We start from the raw sequence: 27253 nt of genomic DNA, 5'->3' as shown, positions 1-27253 counted from the left end.
TGGACGAGACCTTGGTGCCAGGTCGCCATACCCCTCAGACCAAGTTCAATCGTACCGCTCAACATGTATGGACAAGTCCTAGTTCCGCGTAGGAATATGTCTACCGCACCACTAATGGTACTATTTGTTCATAGTGCGTATATATACTGCGCTATTAAAGTAGAGCTTTCTTTTAGTCCAGTTCATTACCCTCCAACAGAGTGACAGACGCAAAAGCCTCCCCGCGAACCACGTGTGGGCAGTAAGGCCAATTCGGCCCAGTATCGGCATTGAGACATCGTGTATATTAATATTTGAATAGTCATATTTGGCACTATATCGTCGAGTTGGACGTATTCTATTAAGCTAATAATAGTCTATTCATATGTAGTGCCTCGTGCGGTAAGAGTTCTATAGTAATCAGCACCCCCATCGTTTCGGGCATCAGCTGGACGCTTATCCAGGGTGGTTGACCCCACGTGAAGCTGCACCCGAGGAGCTCCAGGCCAAAGAGCGAGTGGACCTGTATATTGGATTATTCTACCGACGACGGCTAGCCTTCCCCGGCTTGGATTATGCTTTGAGTACTTTGATTATTCTATGGATAAAGGCCAACACTGCGGTGTGTTGGAAATACCCCCCCCCGGAGAGGACGACAGGTGAGACGGCGCTCTGCACAGTGAGGTCGCCTCACGTCTCTCCATCGTGGACCGGAGGACGCCGGCCACAGAGGGTCCAACTGCATTCATCTGTGGATCGAGGATCGTTGGGCACCGTGTCGCACATCTGTGGACTCTCCCAAGATACCCTCGGCCAGACGGGATCCAGCCAGTGACTCTCTAACCCCCCCCCCCTCCAGCTGTCCTACAAGCAGTCGGAACCTTCCCCTAGTGTATCCAGCTATATAATCATTCAAGTATCATTGCTATTGTTCCCTAAATATTCCAGGTTGTATATTTGCTTCCTGCGCAATCAGAGATTGGACATTCGATATTGATCTACCTACGAATACTCATTTGCCATAAAAGTGCATACTATTTCAAATCATAAATGTAATTAAGTGATCGTTGTACATACCTTTTGCTATGTATTAAAACTCAAACTTTCGATTTGGTACATTTGTGTTGGATCCGTTTATCAGGTGGGAGTGTTCAACATATTCATACCTAGTACTGGGTGGCCAGAGTCTAAAGTACAAGAGGTAGTGGTAGTAAGTATCATATCTAACCATACAGTCAGGGAATTGTACCCCTCAGTTACAAATACCAAAGAGTCTCCCCTTTACAGACTTAATACACATAGGTATTTGCCTATTTCTGCATGCTATTATCCCTAAACAGTCTTGTAATTGCATAAATTGGCTATAATTGGAATGGTGAGATTCTTGGGGATTCATTGAGCTCAACTGTATTCATGTGTGATGAGGTTAGTCCCCATATAGTATCCGTTTAGATGCAGTGAGATCTTTTCTTTTCTTTTAACTTTTTTAACTCCCTGTATAAAATGACCTGTTGTGACCTCTAGAATAATCACAGCCTCATGTAACTTTACAACCACAAGCTAGAGACCTGCGCCACTCAGGGAACGTATGACTCACAAGGAGGGGTTTCTGAGACATTTTCAGAAGAGAAATCCTCACCATCCAATTGCCAATAAATGCAGATCTCAAGATATCAAAGGTTTTTGATACCAAATCACAGCATGGATCTTTCTGAATCTGGTGCGGGCATTACCTGGAGTAGTCCTTCCGCACATGTAGTACACAGCATGCGATTTTCTATGGCAGACATGTTCTCACATCCAAATTGAATCCACTTGGCTTAGGTGAGGGTTGGCGTCTAGGTACCTCCTCCTCCGTAATTAAAAATATTTATTTAACTGGCATGTAACTCGACACCGTTGCAAATTAGGGCAATCTCGACTTTTTCCCCAGTTAAAATAAAGGTTTGAAGTTAGATTAAAGGGTCAATGGTATTCTGAATCTGTACAGAGTGAAATAAGCGACCAACTGTGTTCCATGCAGTACACATTTTTTTATTCTACGCTGTGAAACTATATATATTGTCTATCCTAAATGTTTGTATTGCTCATAAACTGTTAATTTATGGAAAGGTGTTTGGAGGATGAGTAAACTGTCTCATATCTCTCCTCAGTCAGACAGCGGAGCATACTGTCTCTTGTAATGATAATCAGCCTCCACGCTGTCACTTTTTGGAACATATTGGGTGCACCTCGCAAACAAACAAATGTCCTTGGTCGGGAATGAAATTGGAGAAAATGAAAATAACACGGATATGAATTTGAATTTATGAAAAAAAATGTGGGGCCTCTAGTGACGAGGGGCCTCCAAAAATGTTTAAAATAAAAGTTAAAAAAAAATAAACAAATATTTGGGGCCTCTAGTGACGAGGGGCCTCCAAAAGAAAAGAAAATAAAAGTAAAAAAAATAATAATAATAATTTGGGGCCTCTAGTGACGAGGGGCCTCCAAAAGGCCTCGAGTGACGAGCGGCCTCCAAAAAAATTAAAAAAAAAAGTTAAAAAAAAAAAAAAAAAAAATTGGGGCCTCTTGTGACGACGGGCCTCCAAAAGGCCTCTAGTGATGAGTGGCCTCAAAAAATAAAAGATTTAAGTTAAAAAAAAATTAAAAAAGAAATGTGGGGCCTCTAGTGACGAGGGGCATCCAAAAAAATAAAAGATAAAAAATTAAAAATAAAACTTAATTTTTTTTAATTTTTTTTTGGAGGCCACTCATCACTCGAGGGCCGCAGGCCGCGGCCCGGTCGGCCCGGTCGTTAATCCGGCCTTGCGTGCCGCTTCATGTTTTATTTGCAGTTTTGTCCTCATGGCCCAGATATTGCAGTGATTGTTGCTGAGTCATTTCAGAGAAACCAGCATCACATCCTGTAGTCTAGAAGAAAGAGGAAGAGTGATGGCCGTTCTCTGGGAAAAGGGAAGCATTACCCTCCTGCTCTAGGGCTGGGTATTGAAATGCAACACTTTTACGGTAACGATCAAATTGCTTCGGCCCCATGGAGTATTGAAAAATGCTGTGTCATTCAGCATCAAATTTCAATACCTAAGCAGTTAATCTCATCAGCCAATAATCATGTTTTATTCCTAGACATAAGGCTGGTGATTGGCCATTTCTTCTGTTCAACTCAATCATACAGCACACGCAACCCACATAACTCAGCCAAAGATCCCATGGGTATCAATATTGGCATCGGTATCGGTAATAATTTCAAATGATACCCAGTGCTAACTCTTACACATAGACTTTCTGTGTTGCCTACTGTACTTTGTGTAACTTCTGCTATGGTCAAGTCATTCCGATGAGCTAAACTGTCCCCACTATGTGTGTGTGTGTGTGTGTGTGTGAGTGAGCGAGCGAGTGAGTGAGTATCACACTGTGGGTTCGGAATGGTGACTCATAGGGCAATTCCAGAGGAGGCTCTAGTCTCTAGGCACTTCCCCCCGGCTCCCAACGGCCACGGAGAAGACAAGAGGCCCTGTTTCAGCCCTGACCGTCTCATTTGCATACAGCAGTGAGAAGAAGCTGCCCTTTTGTTTCAAGGACCAAGGACATGACACCTTTACATTCCCTTTTTATTATTCCGTGTTTACTCGCTGCCCTTTTGAAAAGGGGGAGAGGGGGGAGGGGTCCCTTGAAGCCAGTAGGAAATGTCATTGTCCCTCAGCGTGCCCACACACTCATCCCTCATCTATAGTTAGCCGACGGTTTGTTTGGTGTCGGTGTCAGCGGGCCCCGAGGCCACGGCACACACACACACACACACACACACACACACACACACACACACACACACACACCCGCGGAGCTACTTCCTGTAAGCGCTCGCACCTACGCCTCTCTGAACCGACAGGTGGGTGCGTGTTCCCATCCCCCGGGAGCTCTCTATCTCTCTATCTCTCTCTCTCTCCCTCAGCATATCTTGTTTAACCCTTTCACTACCACAAATGGTGTCACTGCGACAATACAGACTTTGTTAACCCTTTCACTACCACATTAACAGAGTTAACCGTCTGTAGTGTGGTAGTGAAAGGTTAACCTTCTGTAGTGTGGTAGTGAAATGGTTAAGCATTAAGTAACCACAGGGAAGGATTAGGGCGCTTAGCAATGCCTGGCATTCCTTTAACACACAGTCACATGGACTGTAAGCATTCTGGGAACCCACGAGTCCTGAGCAGTGGCCCCCCGAGCACGGAGCCTCGCGCTTTTTTTTTTATGGGAGCTAGCCGGCTAAGCGTTGCCTCCGCTTTGCCGCCATTTCATTGAGATCTGTATATCGAAGGCTAGTCCCCTAAAAGTAATTTAGTTCATAAGAACCCCCCACCTCTCTCTCTCTCTCTCTCTCTCTCTCTCTCTCTCTCTCTCTCTCTCTCTCTCACTCTCTCTCTCTCTCTCTCTCTCTCTCTCTCTCTCTCTCTCTCTCTCTTGCCACCACCACCAGTAGTCTGTTTGCAAGTGAATTTAGTGTACAGTCTGCTCTGTAAATAAGGCCTGTGTGTGGCGTGTCTAGTAAATAGGTCCGTTTATGTGCGTGTGTACGTGTCCGAACACCATCGCTATAATAATAATATAGAGGGATCTGTGGGAAGGGGGACGTGGATGTTATATTATAACTAGGGATGCTCGATATTGGCTTTTTTACCGATACCGATATTCCGATATTGTCCAACTCTTAATTTCCGATACCGATACGATACCGATATCAACCGATACCGATATATGCAGGGTTTCCCCCCAAAAAAACGGAATAATTTCAGGTAACTAATAATTTCACTGGATGCATTCAAAAGGCTTTCTAAATGTAAGCATTATCTGTGCAAAATTAACATACAAGTTGTTGAATTAAACCAACATGCATACTTTTGACAATAAATAAAATACGAATTGGTTCTTACTTGCTTGCCTGGGTAAATAAAGGTTAAAAAAAAAAAAAAAAAAAAAAATTTTTTACCGATACCGATATTTTCCGATATCACATTTTACTGCCGATATCGGCCGATAATATCGGTCGGCCGATAATATCGGACATCCCTAATTATAACACCATCGCTATATATATCCACGTCCCCCTTCCCACAGATCCCTCTCTTGTGTGGGTCTCTGTGTGTGTGTGTGGGCACAGTGCTGATCACGCTGTCCTGAGCGGCTGGACCTGAGGCCACACACACACACACACACACACACACAAACACACACACACACACACACACACACACACACACACACACACACACACACACAGGGTGGATTAGCTGCTTTGGAGCGCATCCAGACACTGTGAGGGAGGGCATGTAATAAGTGACCCGTACTGGACGGAGGGAATGTCAGAAACGCCTCTATGTGAACGTGGGTGAGGTGGCGGATACAACATGGCTGTCTTCATTATCCCTGCTGTGTGTCTGTGTTTAGGGTGGGGATTAGAAAACCAGACCTATAAGGTATTTCTGTCTTCTTACAAGGCAAGGGAGGGGTGTTGTGTGTGTGTGTGTGTGTGTTTGTATGTGTAATATATATGTTTGTGTGTGTATGCATGTGTTTGTGTGTTTAAATGTGTATATATGTGTTTGTGAGTGTGAATGTATGTGTTTGTATGTATGTGAGTGTGCATGAATAATTGGTTTGCCTAGAAGTCTTTATTTGTCATGCAGTTTTAACACACACACGCAAGATGAATGTGTGTATGCGAGTGTGTATGTATGTGTGATGTTCCATGTGCTATTGCACGAGAGGCACCGCTATGTCTTTGGTGTGTTTTATGTGAGAGTGCGGGAAGCACAAAGCAGGCCAATAAAACCCTGTATGCGTGCCAGCAGAGGTGTGTGTGTGTGTGAGTGAGAGAATGTTCGTGTCCTGTATGTGTAGTGTCCGCCTGGTCGTCTTCTATCCCAGTTTAACAGTTGTTTTAACTTTCCATAGCATGGTGTGAAAAGGGAGCCAGCTCTTCCCTCGGCAGTAAAAGAAACACCCAGGATAAATGGTTCTTTAGCCCCACAGATCCGAGGCTGTTGTGTCAGAGAGGCTACCCCCCCCCCCCCCCCAACCAATCATGACTGCTGGTTCTTCTCACTACTGCTTTATGACATTACCAGTCAGCTTTCATTTGAGGATAGCATGTCAACCGTTGACATAAACCAATCAGTGCTGACTCTCTACTGTGCCTTGTCTATTGACCTAGTTGATCATGCTGTCTCTCTCTCTCTCTCTCTCTCTCTCTCTCTCTCTCTCTCTCTCTCTCTCTCTCTCTCTCTCTCTCTCTCTCTCTCTCTCTCTCTCTCTCTCTCTCTTTCGTTTTCACCCCCCTCTTTCTCTCTTTCTCCCCCCCTCCCTCTGTCCCTTTCTCTTTCCACCTTCGTCTCTCTCTTTCACTCTTCCTGTCTTCATCCCTCTCTTTGTGCCTTGTTCTTTCTCTTTATCTCTGTCCCTCTCTCTCTTCCTGCCTTCATCTATCTATCTATCTATCTATCTATCTATCTATCTATCTATCTATCTATCTATCTATCTATCTATCTATCTATCTATCTATCTATCTATCTATCTATCTATCTATCTATCTATCTATCTATCTATCTATCTATCTATATATCTATCTATCTATCTATATATCTATCTATCTCTCTCCCTCCCCCAAACCTCTCCTCCCAAGTCATAATTAGTTGACATTAGTATTTCCACCCATTATGTACTTTTCTGAGAGTATAGCCTACTTGCAATGTATTTTAGCAAAAGTCTGTTAGCAAAAGTAATGAAAAATACATCAAAGGTACAATTTAATTTAATATAATGGAACTACATGTGAAGTGCAGCATCTACTGTAACACATGAAGCACAACTTACAGTAATGTGGTTTCAATTCAACACAACTTTAGTATACTTTCTGAATACACAAAAAGTATACTAAAATATCCAGAGTATACTTTCAGAAAATGTCCTTAACTTTAAAATTGAACTTGGGTCTCCCCCCCCCCCCTCCTCACTCTGACTCATGAATGGCCTTTCCCTTCCAACACCCTCATGTAGTGGGAGGCATTCACAGTTACATAGATATAACACCTTACACCTTACAGTGACTGAGTATAATGATGACAGATACTTGACTCAATACTGAGAGGTGCTCATTGAATTACACACATATATGAGGTGTGGTACGTTTTAATTTGCACTTGTGTATGAAGCTCTGTGCGCGTGTTCATGTGACCCATACATCAGGGTTGGGCTTATTTCACTTTAAAAGTGAGTGGAAACACTAGAGATCAAAGGGATGATTTAAAAGTTATTTATTCTTGCAAGTCAAATAATCATGTCATATTTGATGTGATGGTTATATACATCTCATAATTAGTTTTAATTTTAAACTATGGGGGGGCCCCGCCATGTTATTGTTGTCTTGGATACGGAGTGTCACTGCAGTGATGCATGTAGTGAACTGCCGAAAGATTTCTAGTGTCACACACTCCTACGCAGAGCTGTCCACGCCTGTATGTTGTTACACAGCCTGAAACACACTCCTACGCAGAGCTGCCTCTACGCCTATATGTTACACAGCCTGAAACACACTCCTACGCAGAGCTGCCTCTACACCTGTACATCACACAGCCTGAAACACACTCCTACGCAGAGCTGCCTCTACGCCTGTACGTCACACAGCCTGAAACACACTCCTACGCAGAGCTGCCTCTACGCCTGTACGTCACACAGCCTGAAACACACTCCTACGCAGAGCTGCCTGTACATCACACAGCCTGAAACACACTCCTACGCAGAGCTGTCCACGCCTGTATGTTACACAGCCTGAAACACACTCCTACGCAGAGCTGCCTCTACGCCTGTATGTTACACAGCCTGAAACACACTCCTACGCAGAGCTGCCTCTACGCCTGTATGTTACACAGCCTGAAACACACTCCTACGCAGAGCTGCCTGTACATCACACAGCCTGAAACACACTCCTACGCAGAGCTGCCTGTACATCACACAGCCTGAAACACACTCCTACGCAGAGCTTCCTCTACGCCTGTATGTCACACAGCCTGAAACACACTCCTATGCAGAGCTGCCTGTACATCACACAGCCTGAAACACACTCCTACGCAGAGCTGCCTCTACGCCTGTATGTTACACAGCCTGAAACACACTCCTACGCAGAGCTGCCTCTACGCCTGTACATCACACAGCCTGAAACACACTCCTACGCAGAGCTGCCTCTACGCCTGTATGTTACACAGCCTGAAACACACTCCTACGCAGAGCTGCCTCTACGCCTGTACGTCACACAGCCTGAAACACACTCCTACGCAGAGCTGCCTCTACGCCTGTATGTCACACAGCCTGAAACACACTCCTATGCAGAGCTGCCTCTACGCCTGTATATTACACAGCCTGAAACACACTCCTATGCAGAGCTGCCTCTACACCTGTACGTCACACAGCCTGAAACACACTCCTACGCAGAGCTGCCGCTACGCCTGTATGTTACACAGCCTGAAACACACTCCTATGCAGAGCTGTCTACGCCTGTACAACATTACGAGTATAAGTAGGCTAGTTTACTTCCTCTTGGGCCAGGCAGAGATGTTTGTCAGTAAAATGTCATCCAACTCTCTTTGTAGGAGTGTGGTGTTTCCATTTCCCTTTTTAAATACAGGAAGTAGAACAAATTGGACCCCAGTTTATTTCCTGTTATGGGAGTGGTTAAGGTTATGGATATGGTTATGGGAGTGGTTAAGGTTAGGGATATGGTTATGGGAGTGGTTAAGGTTAGGGATATGGTTATGGGAGTGGATAAGGTTAGGGATATGATTAGGGGAGTGGTTAAGGATAGGGTAATGGGAGTGGTTAAGGTTAGGGATAGGGTAATGGGAGTGGTTAAGGTTAGGGATAGGTTTATAAACAACTTAAGGTTAAAAATTATGACGACTTGCGGCCTCCAATAAAACGCAGATGTGATCTTTAAGCGTCAACCTCTGCGACAGCTGACAATAGCTGACCGGAGATCAAATGCAGTCCGTTCTAGAATTGTCTGTTGTTTTTGTTGTCAACTTGTTACTTGAAACCATCTACTGACAAATGTTCAGTGTGAGAAGATTGTCCTACTGTATCTAACCTATTGACAAAATAAATTAGAATGAATGTTCTGTCATTAGGAAACAAACCGCAATTGAATTGAAAGTGAACAACCCCTGTGTGTGTGCGTGCGTGCGTGCGTGCGTGCGTGCATGTGTGCGTGCGTGTGTGTGTGTGTGTCTGTGTGTGACAAACAAAGAGAGAGAGAGAAAGAATGATGCATCAGACTAAGAGGTCACGGGCATTGACTGTCCAGTCAGTCAGTTTCAGACAGAGGTTCTTTGTTGTAGCCTGTAGTTGCTTAGAGGCCCATGGTCTTCATCTACCCGGGACGTCCCTCGTGATGAGAGGAGCTTCAGGAGGGGGGGGGGGGGGGGGGGGGGGGGGGGGGGCCTCTAATCATGGTACATTCAAATACAATGCAAAGTGAAATTTACAGGCGGCGCAAATGCATACAAGGTCAGTTGAAAGATGCGGACGGAGGCAAACGGACGCAGTTTTGCTCTAGGCGTCCACTGAACATATTTCAACTTGAGCGAGTAATTTGCCAGGCGAGATGGAGCAAATATAGGTTTAACAGTGAATATGAAATAGACTGCTATGAATGCTCTGTAGCGAAACAAACCTCTCCTTCTCTCTACCTCTCTCTACCTCTCCTTCTCTCTCTACATCTCCTCTCTCTACCTCTCCTTCTCTCTCTCTACCTCTACCTCTCCTTCTCTCTCTACCTCCCTTCTCTCTCTACCTCTCCTCTCTACCTCTCCTCTTCTACCTTTCCTTCTCTCTCTACCTCTACCTCTCCTTCTCTCTCTACCTCTCCTCTCTCTACTCTCTACCTCTCCTCTCTCTACCTCTCCTTCTCTCTCTACCTCTCCTCTCTCTACTTCTACCTCTCCTCTCTCTACCTCTCTTTCTCTCTCTACCTCTCCTTCTCTCTCTACCTCTCCTTCTCTCTCTACCTCTCCTCTACCTCTCTTTCTCTCTCTACCTCTCTTTCTCTCTCTACCTCTCTTTCTCTCTCTACCTCTCCTCTCTCTACCTCTACCTCTCCTTCTCTCTACCTCTCCTTCTCTCTCTACCTCTCCTTCTCTCTCTACCTCTCCTTCTCTCTACCTCTCCTTCTCTCTCTACCTCCTTCTCTCTCTACCTCTCCTCTCTACCTCTCTTTCTCTCTCTACCTCTCTTTCTCTCTCTACCTCTCTTTCTCTCTCTACCTCTCCTTCTCTCTACCTCTTTTTCTCTCGCTTCAGGGGGGGGATCACTTCTGCTGATTCAATGTCCCTCCTCTGAAAGCCTCTCTCTACCTCTACCTCTCTTTCTCTCTCTACCTCTACCTCTCCTTCTCTACCTCTCCTTCTCTCTCTACCTCTCTTTCTCTCTCTACCTCTACCTCTCCTTCTCTACTTCTACCTCTCTTTCTCTCTCTACCTCTACATCTCCTTCTCTCTCTACCTCTATCTCTCCTTCTCTCTCTCTACCTCTCTTTCTCTCTCTACCTCTACCTCTCCTTCTCTCTCTACCTCTCCTTCTCTCTCTACCTCTCTTTCTCTCTCTACCTATCTGTCTCTCTCTACCTCCTTCTCTCTCTACCTCTCTTTCTCTCTCTACCTCTCCTTCTCTCTCTACCTCTCCTTCTCTCTCGACCTCTCTTTCTCTCTCTACCTATCTGTCTCTCTCTACCTCTCCTTCTCTCTCGACCTCTCCTTCTCTCTCTACCTCTCTTTCTCTCTCGACCTCCTTCTCTCTCTACCTCTCTTTCTCTCTCTACATCTCCTTCTATCTCTACCTCTCTTTCTCTCTCTACCTCTCTGTCTCTCTCTACCTCTCTTTCTCTCTCTACCTCCTTCTCTCTACCTCTCCTTCTACCTCTACCTCTCTTTCTCTCTCTACATCTCCTTCTATCTCTACCTCTCTTTCTCTCTCTACCTCTCTGTCTCTCTCTACCTCCTTCTCTCTCTACCTCTCCTTCTACCTCTACCTCTCTTTCTCTCTCTACCTCTCCTCTCTCTACCTCTCATTTCTCTCTACCTCTCTGTCTCTCTCTACCTCTCCTTCTCTCTCTACCTCTCCTCTCTCTACCTCTCTGTCTCTCTCTACCTCTCCTTCTATCTCTACCTCTCCTCTCTCTACCTCTCTTTCTCTCTCTACCTCTAACTCCACCTCTCCGCTCTACTTCTCTCTACCTCTCCTCTCTACCTCTCCTTCTCTCTCTACCTCTCCTTCTCTCTACCTCTCCTTATCTCTCTACCCCTCCTTCTCTCTCTACCTCTCTTTCTCTCTCTACCTCTCTTTCTCTCTCTACCTCTCCTTATCTCTCTACCTCTCCTCTCTCTACCTCTCTTTCTCTCTCTACCTCTCATTCTCTCTACCTCTCCTTCTCTCTCGACCTCCTTCTCTGACCTCCTTCTCTCTCTACCTCTCTTTCTCTCTACCTCCTTCTCTCTCTACCTCTCTTTCTCTCTCTACCTCTCCTCTCTACCTCTCCTTCTCTCTCTACCTCTACCTATCATTCTCTCTCTACCTCTCCTTCGCTCTCTACCTCTCATTCTCTCTCTACCTCTCCTTATCTCTTTACCTCTCCTTCTCTCTCTACCTCTCTTTCTCTCTCTACCTCTCATTCTCTCTACCTCTCCTTCTCTCTCTACCTCTCTTTCTCTCTCTACCTCTCCTCTCTACCTCTCCTTCTCTCTCTACCTCTCCTCTCTACCTCTCCTTCTCTCTCTACCTCTCCTTCTCCTATCCTTCTCTCTCTACCTCTCATTCTCTCTCTATACCTCTCTGTCTCTCTCTACCTCTCCTTCTCTCCACCTCTCCTTCTCTCTACCTCTACCTCTCCTATCTCTACCTCTACCTCTCCTATCTCTACCTCTACCTCTCGTTCTCTCTCTACCAGCCCTTTGTTTCTATGTCCCTCGTCCAACCTTGGCCCAGTGGAGCTCTCCTCTCCCCTGAGTAAACAGGCATGTGACTCCAGATTTAAGCAATGCTATTAACCGCCCTATTGCCCTGCGGCCGCGCCTGTGCTGCCTCCCAACACCCTCACTCTGTTGCGCTGCACTTAAGAGAATAAGACAGACTAAACCTTGGTCACGTAGTGGAGCCGGGAGGCACGGTCCAGCCTGTCTGGGCCTCCTTCTCTCCTCTTATATATGGACGGCCACACCGAGTCTAGCTCCTCTCCCCTGCCCTTGCAACCGCCCACACAACCTCCTTCACCCTGTCCCTTCCCCCTGACATCTTCCTCTCCCTGCCGCTGTCCCTCCCTCCCTCCTGGCTTACACCTCTCCCTCCCTCCCTCCCTCCCTCCACCCTTGGGAGAGAGAGAGGAGAGAAGGGAGGGAGAGAGAGAGAAAGAGAGAGATGCAGGAACGAGGGAAGATGAGTTTCATCCAAGGCTGGCGTGCCGTGGTTTCCTCTGGGACCAACGGCAACCATCCAGATCTGTGTATTTTGTGTGTGTGTGTGTGCAGTGCACTGCATACATTTATTCTTACATGCGTGACTGCTTGCTTGTACATACAGCATGTGTGCGTGTTCGTGTGTGTGTGTGTGTGTGTGTGTGCGGCGCGCAACTAAACTCAGTAGTGCGGGTGTCTTTGTGGTTCGTCACACGCTACATCCAGCTGCTGATTACACAGCTTTGTTTGGTCACTCCCTGCTCTACACTGTTCCGCGCTTATTATCAGCCAGGGGGGGGGGGGAGAGAGAGAGCCTCTCTGCTCAGAGTTACACACAGAGAGCAGCCCTTCCCTCCTCACATCCAGGCAGCGAGCAGAGCACACAGTCCATCAGTCCCGTTCCAGCCGTCCTCCACCACGGCTCAGTGCAGTGGAATGGACCGGTGCTGTGTTTTTCTTCCTCTGGCTAGTGGCTATGCAGGCGGTAGCAGCAGACAGACTCACAGAGAGACAGGCAGGCAGGCAGCTGCGTTGTAGTCGTGGAACCCCTCCCCTCTCTCTCTCTCTCTCTCTGGATTTTGGGCTTGTTTATTCAGTCTGATGACAACGGGCGATCAGAGGGATCTGATCTGTCCCACTTCCTGTCCGGGTGCCCCCCCCCCCCCCCGGTATGGGGATGGTCCATTAGTTAGGCGTGCAGAGAGCATGGACTTCCTGGTTGGTTTATGATTTAGCTGTGGTGTCACTTTTGACCTCCCCACCCCTTAAGGTTAGGGCAAGTGGTCGTGGCCCATGACCTGTCACCTCGACGAAGCAGCAATGGGATGATGAGTCTGCCCCCCCCCCACACACACACACACACACATTCCCTTATGGAAAAGCAGCGTGAATTTCACATGCATTCACAACTGCTGCGTACCTGATTTTGCATGTGTAATTTTTTACCATGGTACTGGCCATAATTAGCAGTGGTATTTCCGAATACCATCATTATTGATCATTGCAAAATGCCATGATAGATGTTTGTAAATTACTCTCCTGAAACGTTGCTTTCACTGACAGTATTATCACATGCAGGCCGTGCGACGGTGTCGGCGAGATCAACGTGTGAAATCATATGATCATAGAAGTGTTTCCAAAAACACATTTGAAGCGCGTGTGATCATTATGTGACAGTCATGAGCCCAGAGGTGGTGTGTAGATCCAGTAATCTCCAGTTCCAGCCTGTTCAAGCTGCTGCGGTCAGGCAAACGCCTGCGAACACCAGCAACTAGGACAGAGAGACTTCGGCTCAGCTTCTTCCCCCAGGCCATCAGAGTCTTGAACACTGAACTCTCCACACACAAGCACACATGAGCACACACACAACACACACACTGTACACGCTCACACACTAGCAGTCACTTTAACATGAACACACACACACATATGCTGCACACGCTCACACTATGGTCACTTTACACAATGGAAGGTCACTTTAAAAACAAGAACAGGAGTGGTTCTTGTATAGTAAATAGATGGATAGCAAGCTAGCATAAGGACACATGTATAACTGTAGATTGTATAGCAATGTAGCATTGTATAGTAGTGTACATAAGACCCAGTGCCCCATCCGTAGCTAACAGTGTATTGCACTAAGGGTAGACGGACTGCCAGCGCGGGCCCGCTCTACTTTCAAAATAATATAATGTGAAATTCATGTGAATATCCACATGTGACGCGTCTTCTCCGCAAGGGTTCTGCTATACTCTATACAAAAATCACACGTATATTTGATGTGTACTTTGGAGCCAGATACACACACACACCGAGCTGGTGTTGAAATGTACTCTCATAGAGTCTGAACCAAACTGCAGAAGCGTAGCAGGGCCTGGGAGCCAATGTTGTGACGGCTAATTACACTGCAGCTCTGGAGGGCTGGCGTCGTGTGTTTGTGTGTCCAGTGAGTGGAGGACAGCCATGCTGGGCGTGTCTGCTTCCTGCCTATATAGGGAGAGGAACTGCAGAGATGAGTAAATGAGGGTGCTGCTCTGTAGCAGCAGGAAGCACCACAGGGGAGAGAGAGAGACTGCTGATTTCACAACAAGATGGGAGAGATGGGACAACAGAGAGATCGGACTTTCCAGTGATAAAAAAAAAAGAAAAAGGGTGAAATCAATCATTATCGTGGTGTCAAAAGAAATCCTCTCGTTATATCTCAGCGTGAAATTAACGTGTATGTCACTTGGCATTTTGTCGTTTTTTTTTTATATCGACATTTGAGAAGCCCTTTAGCTCCGCTGGTTAGTGCAGCTGCCTGTGGATCCTATTGTCCCAGGTAGTGGTGGGATCTCACTGCCCTGTGGATCTGTATCCAGGTTTACACACCTGTATCCAAAGGTCACGCGTGGACGAAAGGATGTGCAAGGATGCACTTCTCGGGGGGAGGACAACTGTAAACTACTGAGGAGTCGGTCGCAGTCAAACCAGCACCTGCTAGCGGGTCTGACCCTTCAGCTCAGCTAGTTAGTGCAGCCGCCTGTGGATCCTATGGTCTTGACTTGACTTGGTCCCAGATTAAAATCCACTCAGTTACAAATGTATCTGCTACAAGGTTGGCATTGTGTGGACTGGACATGTATTGACTATTCACACAGTGGCCATTTTGCTATTATGTCATGCTCAGATTGGGATTATTTCCCCAATGGCCTTTCATTAAAGGCTTGCAAAGCAGTCCCTCCAGTAATGTCAAGAGTGTCAAGGGGTGTCATGATACACAGATGCTAGGGGCACCCAAGTGGCGACCCATGTAACGCGCTGCGTCGCGAAGCGGTCGACCCGGGTTCGATTCCCGGACCCGGCGTCCTTTGCCGAATGTCTTCCCCTCGCTCTGTCTCCCGTTCTTCCTCTCTCTCTCTCTACCGGACTGCCCGGTGGTAGTACAAACAAATAAAAATCTACCAAAAACATAATTAAAAAAATATTATAATAATTATACACAGATGCTCGATACACACCCCTAGTGTTGACGCCTGACGCGGCTCTGTGTGGGACATGCCAGCTTGTTAGCAGTAGGCTACTTGGCTTCCTTGCTTGGGTAAGGGGTTCCAGTTCTCTTCAGCTGCTCACTCCTTCCCCAGCTAATACCTCCTCCTCTGTCATCCTGATATCTAGCTAGCTGCTCCTGTGACGTGAGGAAGTCGTATCTGTCCATTTACACCAATAAAATAGCTAAATGGACCGTATGCTCCGGAATTCATCACTTGATTTAGATTTTCTTTGTGAGGGTTTATATGCCTTTGGGAATGCACCTTGTCTGCGTACTCCTCTTAAGCCAGGGAGAAGTTTTCATGCCATTCCATCGGAGTCTTTATGGTTATCCAGAGAAATTCAGCCGTGAGGCAGTGGACCTAGACCCCATGTGTTAAAACTGTTCTCTCTTGCTCCTCTGTCGGTCTCGTAATAACAGACTTTATGAGAAGAGGGACTTGGCAGCCTGGATCTCAGGTCTGACTGCCAACCAGAGTAACTCCCAGCTTTTATAGCTCTTTAATGAGAGGGTGCATTAACCCAGGCCTGGGAGGTATAGCCTGTTTTATGGTGTATCCTCATGTATCCATAGTATGCATTTATACAATACCATCATCAACGATACTTATCATAAGCTAATGTGTATATATATATATACAGTATATATAATACAACATACTTAGATAATGAATATTGCAGTGGTATTTTACAGAAATTACTATGGAAATTGGTTGGGAATAAGGGCGGCTGGGTGGCGCAGCGAAGATTGCGCTCGTCACCAATGCAAGATACTCCGGTCTCGAATCCGGGTGTCAGCGTTGCCTCCGGCATGGGCCGGCCGTCATACTGGCTCAATTGGCAGAGTCAGCGGGTGGAAGTCGATGGGTGGTAATCTGGACGTTGTGGACAGCGACTCCTACAGGTCGGTTGGGGGACGCCTGCACAGCAGAGACAGGAAATAGCGAGGGTAGTGTGAGCCTCCCACACGTTACACCTCGCCACTGAGAGTCCGCGTTGGCAGGTGAAAAGATGTGACAGGCTGCCTCCTCGTGTATCGGAGGGGACACGTGATGCAAGGCTTCTATCCTCCCTACAACCGACCAGTGGGGGGCATATGCGAGCAACGTTCAGGACAGGGGAGGGGAGAATTGGAAAACACGAAATTGGGATGGGAGAAAGAAAAATAGAAAAATAAGGAGAAAAAGTGGATATTAAAAAAAAGGAAATTGGTTGAGAATAGACTCTTTTGAATGAACTATCTCCATGACAACTATGTTACCAAAATGAAAGACGTCAAACGTGAGAAAAAACAAATACAGTCAAAAATAAGAAAGATGAATATTGTGGTATGACATTTTGGCTTTATCATTCAGCCCTATAATTAACCTCTCTCTCTCTCTCTCTCCAGGCGCTGGCAGCCAATGCAGGCACAGGGTTTGCCGTGGCGGAGCCGCAGGTGGCCATGTTCTGCGGGAAGCTCAACATGCACGTGAACATCCAGACCGGCCGCTGGGAACCAGACCCCTCTGGAACCAAGAGCTGTGTAGGAACCAAGGAGGGTATTCTGCAGTACTGCCAGGAGGTGAGACTATAGTCCCCGTTTAAACAGAGACCCCGCAATATTTGAAGAACCCTCGTTCTGGCATAATGCTGTCCACGGTGCATGCTCTTAGACCGAATGCCAGTTTTTCTGGGTTCGGAGACTTGACCCTACGGGGCACGGCGTGCAACACAACAGCGGAGGGTCCCGCAGATAAAAGCAGGGCATCTCGGGTCTCCTTGTCTCCTATAATGACATGACCACCATAATATGGTCTTCCTCCATAGCTCCAAACATCTGTGATAAACTGGATCTTTAGAAAATGACCAGAAGCTTTTGTTTGGTCTAGAAAGGACACACAGCTACTGCCGGCATGAAATTATAAGCTGCCGTTGGAACGACAGGAGGGAATGCTCACATGAAGATAACATAAACTATCCAGAGTGTTGCTTATTTGTCTGACTGCACAGGCAGCTACTGGGGCAGCAGTCGTAATAGCTGAGGAAAATATAATCATTTTGACACGACTCTGTGCAGCTAGCTGATTATGTACCGTGAACTTTTAACCAAAACTCGTCTCACGTTGCATATTCTTTTAATAAATATAAAATGTGTAGCCTATTTTTTAAATGATATTAACTCATTCTGCGCCATTGCTTAATGCGCGAGAGGGCGCTAGAACGCCACCGCTTTACTGCGAGATTTGCGAGTGCTTAAAATATATCTTAAATTATAGCTATGGGTCTAATACACCCGTCGATTATCAGTGAGTTGCTTCCAGTCAACATGTACGAAACAGATTGTTTTTTCATCTGTACATTTCCGTTTTATACCGTTTTGAATATGAGTATAGTTTTGGTGATTCTTAGTAATTCCAGGAAAAGACGCGATAATAGCGCTTTAGTGGAATACACTAAACACGTTGTCATTTTTCGCCTGATTATCGAATCTTCCTGAAATCAACACTAGATCATCATTATTATCCTTCCTCATGCAAGAATGAAAAGTGCCCTGGACCGTGGGGCTCCCCCAGTACCCTCCTCCAACCCAACAGCACACAGCCACACACACACACAGAGACAGCTTCGATCGGGGTAGAAAGACATATCAGATCAACGCAAGCTTTTATATATAGTGTTCTTACCTGGTATCTGATGTAATGCAAAAGAAATAATCCAATTATCTGATCGCCATTCCAAATACTGCTCGTGGAGGTCCGTCGCACATTACCGAGCGTTACACACGAACCGGCGGGCGGGGTTACTGTTCCATGCCATCGTTGTATAGACCTACCTCACCTGAGTATTTAAACCCCGCCCGCACGGCTCGGATCGTCCCAGAAAAGAAACTACACCATTACTAATGGAGTGCAATACCAGCTGGAAGGCGTAGGCAGCGGTATTTGCCCTTTTGCGAGCTCAGACCCATTCCCAATGATAACATCAGGCTGGATGGATGAACATGAATGGATATCGCTAATAAAATAAATAACGATTAAAACCCGACTATACTCGTGATTGGCGCTGAACGGTCGGCGAGTTAACCCGACTATCATCGTGAATGCCGCTGAATGAGTTAATATTATTATATATATTGTTGGTATTGGTGCATCTTTATCAAACACCATTATTCACAGTGGGATTGTAAGCCTTGTACCTGTGATTTTCAGTAGCTATCGGACTGTGTAGGCTGGATTATTATAACCAGACACTTCTATGATACAGATATCTTTACTAAAATGTTCTGGCTCTCCTCTCACTGTATCTGTTAACATTAAACTGACTGTAGATATTACTGCCATCCATCACCAGGCTTTTGTTATGCAATTTTGAGAGATAGTTTTCTAAAAAAGCATGAGGTTGTATTTTCCAGAAGCTTGTGAATTCTTGGATTGCATTTATTGATAACATTCTGATGGCATTTTGAGCGAAGTGTAAAGTGTGTGCTCTTTCACGGTTGAGCAGATACTATCTACCGACTGCAAAACGTGTATTAGTTGATCCTGCTGAAATCTCTCTCTCTCTCTCTCTCTCTCTCTCTCTCTCTCTCTCTCTCTCTCTCTCTCTCTCTCTCTCTCTCTCTCTCTCTCTCTCTCTCTCTCTCTCTCACTCACACACACACACACACACACACACACACACACACACACACACACACACACACACACACACACACACACACACACACACACACACACACACACACACACACACACACACACACACACACACACACACACACACCATTCCTTTTCTCCTCTCCACTTCCTGCATCGCAGATGTATCCCGAGCTCCAAATCACAAACGTGGTGGAGGCCAACCAGCCAATCAGGATCGAGAACTGGTGCAAGAAGGAGAAGAAGCTGTGCAAAGGACACGCCCACATTGTGGTGCCTTACAAATGCTTGGGTAAGTCTGTACACTTGAGCGCTGGCTCAAAGGTTAGCAAAGCCACTGGCAATAGTCTAAATGGGCCTTCATATCAGATGAGCCACAATCGGCCTTCTCCTCAATATGGATATCGAAGGGATTGTGATTCAGCTTAGCTATAGGCAGAGGTGACGTGGAGCGATATTGGGAGTCCGATTCAATTGACTAATCCTGGCCTTGAGCTGCAGATTTAGCAGAACCAGCCCGGATGATGGCTAACGTCTCTCAGAATGAACGGCCGGGAGGGGAAAAGCCATTATTGTTGGGGAGGCTTGTCGAGCAATAAAGCACAATCTTATTTCCCCCCTTCAGACAGTGGCCATAAACTCCCACAGACACATAGGGTCAGTGAGCGCAGGCTCTGCGCTCCACTCCTCCTTCTTTATTACTCTGCTGTACCCGTCACACACACTTCCCTCCAAGCCGCTCCCCCCTAATCAGCCGTGGCAACATGGCTGTACGCTGCTTTTATTAAATGTCGGACGGAGCCTCTGTGACTTACAGTACACAGCTACCGCCTTCCTGGGCGTAGCACTAATGAGAGCCAGAGTTGTAGAACATGTTAAACGCACCGGCCGCTGTCCTCGGTACGCCCTGCCCCTCGTTGATTGAGTTGTGCCGCTTTCACGAGATGTAAAAGCCATTAGCATTTCAAGAGCATTTTTGGCAAATGATCAGAGGAGGCTTTTGGGGGATTTGGGGGAGAGTAGACATCCCTACTGGTGTGGCGACTGAGACAAGAACATATAGCTGGCAGAATGAGACTGACCCCTGAATTGTCCAGCTTCTCCTCGCCGACCAGGCTGCGCTCTGTAGGTCACACAGATGTCCGCCTCGGGCTACCTCTCTCGACACCTTACCTGTCTCTTTCATCTCCCCTCTCCCTCCATCTTGATGCCCCCATCAATAACCAAGACATTTCATTAGGATTCAGCTACAGTACTGTGACCGCAGCTTAATTAGAGAAGAAAGAAATCCCATCACCTCTCCAGGCATAATTAATAAGGCGTATTGCCTATTCTTGACGATTTTTGTCATCACTGGATATGTGCATACTCATGTCCCGTCACATTGCAGGTTCTGCCCCAGCTGTTTTGTGTGGCTGCCAATGAGGAGAGAGAGAGAGGAGAGAGAGAGAGAGAGAGAGAGAGAGAGATGAGAGAGAGAGAGAGAGAGAGAGAGAGAGAGGAGAGAGATTTTTGGCTAATCATTTAATGGAATGTGAAGGGACTTAATTGGAGGACATTGATCATATACTACTACATGCTACAGTCTGTCACCTGTCACCACACACTATTTCACACCACTATCATTTCACACACCTCTTTCATACCGAGCGCCATTGCCATCCGAGTGGTATTGAATAATTCATTCTTTTTGGCATTCATCACAAAATGTTCCTGAGAGTGGGACATCTGAGGATATAGCATATTAGTGTCGGCCACAGTAATTACAGTAGAGTCAAAGGGTTGGTGCAAGAGACAAGAGCGAGGTGAGCTGTAGCTCAGGGGATATGATAAAAAGGGGGCGGGCTAGACCTGTGTCCATGTCAAGTTAATAGGTTTATATGAATAATGTAGGCTCTATGAAGGGGGTTGAGTGACAGAGAGAGAGCGAGCGAGTGGCACGCGTATTGCTTATCCTTACCCCTAGAATGCCAGCCTTATAGTAGTTTCCGCGGTCGTTTCACTATGTTTGCGAAGCTGTGTGTGTGTTCTGTATTACAGCTGTGGAGACATGGTGCAGCTCATTTTGACAAACATTCCTTGTAGTGCAAGATGGGAATAATAGTTTGTTTCCACATGCTGTAGTTTGTAGTTTATTACACGCTAAACATCGCGCATTTCCAAGATAATCCAGTATTTTTTCATAGATTGCGAGATAAAACGCGTTATGTGCAATAAGCCCAAACCGTTCAACTTCTGGCTGATCCCATGAAACCCCAATACTCCCAAATCAAAGGTATATGACATGGAGAAATGAAAGTGAGGCTGAGTATAAACCCCAAGCCATTGCAGTTCAGACACGATAGAGCGGGGATCAAAGTAAAAAGATCCAAAAACATAATATCTCGTTTTTGGCACTCAACGCTTGTCGAGCAAAAACATAATATCTTGTCAATGTGTTAAAAACTAGAAACGCCAAGGAAATCATTCAAATAAGCGTTGTTTTTATTTGACACGAAAAAATTATCAAACCAAGATTAATTTCCCTATTGGGATTGAAGTGCAAACCTAACTTTCACCAATCTTCACTTGAAAAAAAAAATAATAATATATATATATATATAAATGGTTACTCTTGATCAAACAAAGATGAATGTCGCTATTGGGATTAATAGTGCAATAACTTGCTTTTTCACCAAACTTCACTTAAAACCAATAAAAGGTGCCTCTTGATCATCAAACAAGAAGGAATTGAATAACGTGCTAATCTAACTTTCACCAAACATCACTTTTTGTAAAATAAAAGGTGACTCTCAAAAAACCAGCTCTTTTTTGTGAAAATCGATTTTCATTTTTAAAAATCTTCCTAAATCATAAATTCAAATTAATCGATCAAATCGTTGGTGTGGTTGCAATTTCGTTCCCACTTCTGGGCTGAAACTAACGTGATAAGCTAACAATATACAATGTTAATATTTGCATTTCAAAGCGGTTATGCCAATCTTGTCGACTCGTCGGATGTACAATCGGTGTCCACTGTATTTAGAAACACAAATGGACTGCAGACAGCAGACTAGCTAGCCATGTAAATTTGAATAAGCTGATATCATATCAAGCTGACAAACGGAAACAATATGCGGTGGAAATAGTTCTATATGCCATGAGGGAGAGACCACCTGCCCCATGGGGCCTGCATACCCAGCATGTCTTGTGGTCCAATGAAGACAGAGCTTCCGTCAGGATGCTTTTAACACACGCATACTATAGTCAAAGACCCTTTGTGTGATTATACTAGACCTAGACACTTAGCTAATAACAATGGGCTACCATTAACTAATTGCTAAGTAAATGAATCACCTCACTAATTTTAATTGGGATATGCGCCATGCAAGCATGATTTTAATTGAAAAGGGCCCCAGCTTACTGTTTAAAGTACAGGGCCTCCAGCCCTAACACCCCCTACTGGCACAATCTGGCCGTGTACCTTGCAGATAAATGTGACTTTTGTTCCACGGCACTGTAATAATAATAAAGTATAATGTTCTTGTCAGACAGCAGAAGATCATTTTACTCAAGTTTGTATCATTGTCTGGACTGGCCTGGAGTGGTGGTCGGTTGGGACAGTGTGGGACTGATTGGTGTGTGATCTGTGGATCCATGTTGACGGCCGACAGAGACCCGGGTTCAACCCCCGGTAGCGGTACCACCGGCTTGGTGAGACAGTGTTCGGGGATGGGAAACTGGTGGGCCATTAGTCCTAGTCGTTGCATTAGCGACTCTTACTTGTCTGTCGGGGTGCCTGTTCAGCGGGGAAGGGATCTGGGGAGTGACGGCGTGAACCTCTGTGCGTGTTACACTCTCCCAGTGAAACTCCTAGCTGTCAGGTGGGAATGTATGGGATGTATCGGAGGAGACGTGGTAGTCTGCACCCTCCCCAGACCGACGGAGGATAGGATAGAGAACGTCAAGGATCCGGGTGGGTGTCTGATAGACTGGAGATTAAAGAAGAGAAGGATGGATGGATGGATGGATGGATGGATGGCTGGTAGAGAGGAGGTAAGCGCGAAACAGGAGTTATATATGGACACACAGACACACTGTAGTGCTTGCAAGGCGCAGCTGCTCTCCTAACACCACCATCCATCACCCGCTGCAGTGTGACTCTGCAGGCCGTCTGCTCCTAACCCACTCCTCACAACCTGTGTGTGTGAGAGAGAGAGAGAGAGAGAGAGAGAGAGAGAGAGAGAGAGAGAGAGAGAGAGAGAGAGAGAGAGAGAGAGAGAGAGAGAGAGAGAGAGAGAGAGAGAGAGGGGGGGGAGGGGGAGGGGGAGAGAGATTCAGGAAGAGCTGTGAATATACAGAGACTGCAGCCGAGGAATAAGGGGTGTGTTCTAGTCGTTCCTCCCGGGAGGAGATGAGAGGCAGCTGACTCCTGTGCTATTTCCAGTGCCCTCCTCTTCCTACCCTCTCATTTTCCAAACACTGCCTTTTTCACCCACTCCCCGGCCCGCCTGGTGCATGTCAGCGGCCCAGCAGCCAGCGGCCCAGCGCTGCCTCAAAAAACACCCGCTAAAACGAGCAGTGAGGGCGGCTCCCGTCTTTGTGAAACCATAGACCACTATTGTGCGTTTGTCAGTGTTCTGTAGCCACACTGATCTCTGCTTGGCCTTTGTCCTAACTCCCTTCTCTCTCTCTCTCTCTCTCTCTCTCTCTCTCTCTCTCTCTCTCTCTCTCTCTCTCTCTCTCTCTCTCTCTCTCTCTCCCCTCTCTCTCTCTCTCTCTCTCTCTCTCTCTCTCTCTCTCTCTCTCTCTCTCTTTCTCTCTCTCTCTCTCTCTCTCCCTCTCTCTCTCTCTTTCTTTCTTTGATGGCAGTATTTCTACCTGAGGGCCTCCTCACTCTGGCAGCCTGTCCCTGTTAGATGTCTGACCCCCTGCTAGATACGCTTAGGATATTCCATCCAATATTCACTCCCAATGCTTCTGGGGAATTTCACTCGTCTGTGTTCACTTTTCTGCTCTCGATCGGTTTGTCCTATGAAAAATTAATATATATTTTATATATTTTCTAATTTTTTTTTAATTTATTTGTCATGTCTTTATTTAAACGTTCTCAGCAGGATCAAGGTATCTCTTTCAGGAGAAATCTGTGAAAGCAGCTGTTGACTGAACTCATAAAACAAATAATAAGATTCCCTCACAGCAAGAGTCTAGTCTACCTTATAAAAGCATCACAGCATGAAACACAATGTGTATGGGATGAGCCAGTAACATGGGGATGAATCCAGGTGTTTGCCAGATGTTCAATTATCAAATACCCTTCCTTTTATACCTCCATAATGAAATGCAAAGGACCAGGCAACTATGAATTATTTAATTATGCCCTATTTCAGTTGTCTCATCTGCTATTCCTTTTTTAGCGGCAGCGAACAGCTTATCATTTCTGAACCTGGTGTCAGGAGCAACGTCCAGGCCACAGCACGGGCGGTGGGGAGTGAAGCGGGACACATTGGTGCCGTGACTAACGGGCCCCTGGGCCGTGTGATTTGTTATTACAGTGGGGGAGTTTGTGAGCGACGTGCTCCTGGTCCCGGAAAAGTGCAAGTTCTTCCACAAGGAGCGAATGGAAATGTGCGTCAGTCACCAGCAGTGGCACGGTGTGGCCAAGGAGGTGAGTGAGGAGGAGTCACTGAGGAGGCGGGGGGGGGGGGGTTAAAGGTAATGGACATGTCTCATACACACAGTAGGATCACATGTCTTTCAGGAATAGAGTCTTTAGTGTGAGGGGGCTTTCTCACTAGCCATTCGGGGTCGAATCAGCTCCGCTCCGTCCTTGCTCCGTCCTTGGGTGCGAACTTCCCCCTCCCTCTCCCCCCTCTAGTTTGCGTACACACTGCAGTCTTGGTGCGCTCTGGGTTTTGTTTACGGTTTGCGCTTTGAGCAAACCGTAAGCTGCCGTAGGCGATGATGTCACACTTGAATGTAAACACAGGAAGAGTTTAACACACGGTGATGGAAACTGGATGCTGATATAAAGAAACGAATAACCAATAAATATGAAGTTATATTTGAACCTCTGTTGTCAAGCCTTGTCAATATAACCTACCCCCTTTCTTCACGAATGGAACTGGTGTCGTGGAGTCCGCTTTGAGCGTTTCCTGGGTTAGCGGCTAACGCTAGTTAGTTTAGCCTATTTATATGGGATAACTTAGCAGCTAACGTTAGCCCATTGCTCGCGTCAATTATAGTGCATGTACTGGTCTATAGAAATAAATGCATTCGAACAAGAAACCAATGTATAGACATAGCAATGGCATAGCAAAAGAAATTGCCAGGCCTAATGCGAGCCAGGGAAGTCTTGTGCTTGTAACGTGGCTTCATCTCGAAGTTTTCATCCACTGAGCCGTGAGGCTCAACATGCTTGTTTGGTTGAGGTCTGAACTCGCCAAATTGCTCATAAATATAGTTTTTGTGGGTATTGTCCAGTTGTTGCTGTATGTTTTTATCTGCCCAAAATTCAAGCAAGCATGAAAGCATTACAGTAAGCCAGGTCCAGGTTTGGAGCGAATCAGCATCCCCGGGGACGGGGGGAGCGTTCTCATCAGGGACGATCACACCCTATTTTGGTGCGATCGTGCTCTGATTCGACCCGAATGGCTAGTGTGAAAGCCCCCTGAGACATACTTTTAGAATCCACATTCTCAGCCCCTTTGTCCCTCTCATAGTATCTATATTCCCTCTCTCTGTCTCTCTCTCTCTCCCTCTATCTCTGTCTCTCCCTCTCTCTCTCTGTATCTCCCTCTATCTCTCCCACACTCTCTCTCTCTCTGTCTCTCCCTCCTCTTTCTCTCTCTCTCTCTCTCTCTCTCTCTGTCTCTCCCTCCCTCTTTCTCTCCCTCCCTCCCTCTTTCTCTCCCTCCCTCCCTCTCTCATCTCTCCCTTCCTCCATCTCTCTCTCCCTCCCCCTCTCTCTCTCCCTCCCTCTATCTCTCTCCCTCTATCTCTGTCTCTCCCTCTATCTCTCCCTCCCTCCCTCCCTCCCTCCCTCTACACTTTTCTTTCCACCTGTCTGTGTGAGTCTCTGAGGCCCAGTGATCACAGGCTGACTGGGAGCCCTCACATGTCAGCTGCTAATCAGATTAGTGTTGTGGCTGTAATGCAGCTAATCCCCCCCCCCCCCCCCCCCCCCCCAGGAGCCTCTCTGTCCGACCACAGCTGGGAGAGCCTCTCACTCTCGGGGTCATGCACCTTCTGGTTGGGTTGCTCCCAGGCTCAGACCTCCTACACTGCACCTCATATTAAAGGGATAGTTGTGATCTTTGGACCCTAGCCCTGTTTATTACTCACCAATGGTGATGCTGATGGGTGGGGTCCTTCATGCTGTCCAATGGCGATGCTGATGGGTGGGGTCCTTCATGCTGTCCAATGGCGATGCTGATGGGTGGGGTCCTTCATGCTGTCCAATGGTGATGCTGATGTCCAATGCAAAGTCAACAGGGTCACGCTCCTGCCTGTGAAGCTCTCTGACGTTTACAACAAGAGGAAGGAAAATCTGCCAATGTGTTGAGGAGAATGTCCACCCGTTCCAATCCAACTGAACTGGACACAAGCGATGATATTTAAAAATCAGGCCACTTGGGTCACTCACGCACACAAGATAATTTTGTGTCTTTTTGAGAAAATTCTTGGAAGTTCACCCAAAATCTCGTTCCATAATTTACGACACAGGATACTGAAGTTACTCAAGACAATCCCCAGACCGTTGTGAACAGCTGCAGTAGGCAACTTTGGAGAAATGAGCAAGAGTGAGTTTACCTGCCCAGCTGAAATACAGCAAGCTCTGCATAATTTTTCAAACCCATGCAAACAAAGGTTTTCCACAGACTCCCAGAAGCACCAGCTGCTTTAAGCTGAATAAATAAATATATATATATATACATTCCCCAACCTCTGATCGGCAGGTGGTTTTTCACATTATGGGTACTTTTTGACTATGAACAAAGCGGGCTCGCACGAAACGCCGTATCTGCTATTTTGTCACAATTAAACACCTTTGGAGCATTGAAAAGTTTGTTGCGAGCCCCGCTTTGTTCATGTACTACTGTTTTTACAGTTTGTCTCAGCACCAAGCAACGGAGGATG

General features: G+C 46.4%; 1 protein-coding gene across 2 annotated transcripts in view; it reads left to right on the top strand.

The window, feature by feature from the left end:
- The window catches only part of aplp2 (amyloid beta (A4) precursor-like protein 2), a 111428-nt gene that overhangs the window by 52613 nt on the left and 31562 nt on the right, over positions 1 to 27253 (top strand). For both annotated transcript variants that reach the window (XM_084323059.1, XM_084323058.1), the window contains exons 2-4: positions 16888 to 17061; positions 19298 to 19427; positions 24670 to 24782. In XM_084323059.1, the coding sequence (XP_084179185.1) occupies positions 16888 to 17061; positions 19298 to 19427; positions 24670 to 24782 (417 nt within the window). The remainder of the gene's footprint in view (positions 1 to 16887; positions 17062 to 19297; positions 19428 to 24669; positions 24783 to 27253) is intronic.

Source organism: Notolepis coatsorum, assembly GCF_963971535.1.
Source record: "Notolepis coatsorum genome assembly, chromosome: 1".
NCBI classification, from domain to species: domain Eukaryota; kingdom Metazoa; phylum Chordata; class Actinopteri; order Aulopiformes; family Paralepididae; genus Notolepis; species Notolepis coatsorum.
This window is presented reverse-complemented; position numbering and strand designations above follow the sequence as displayed.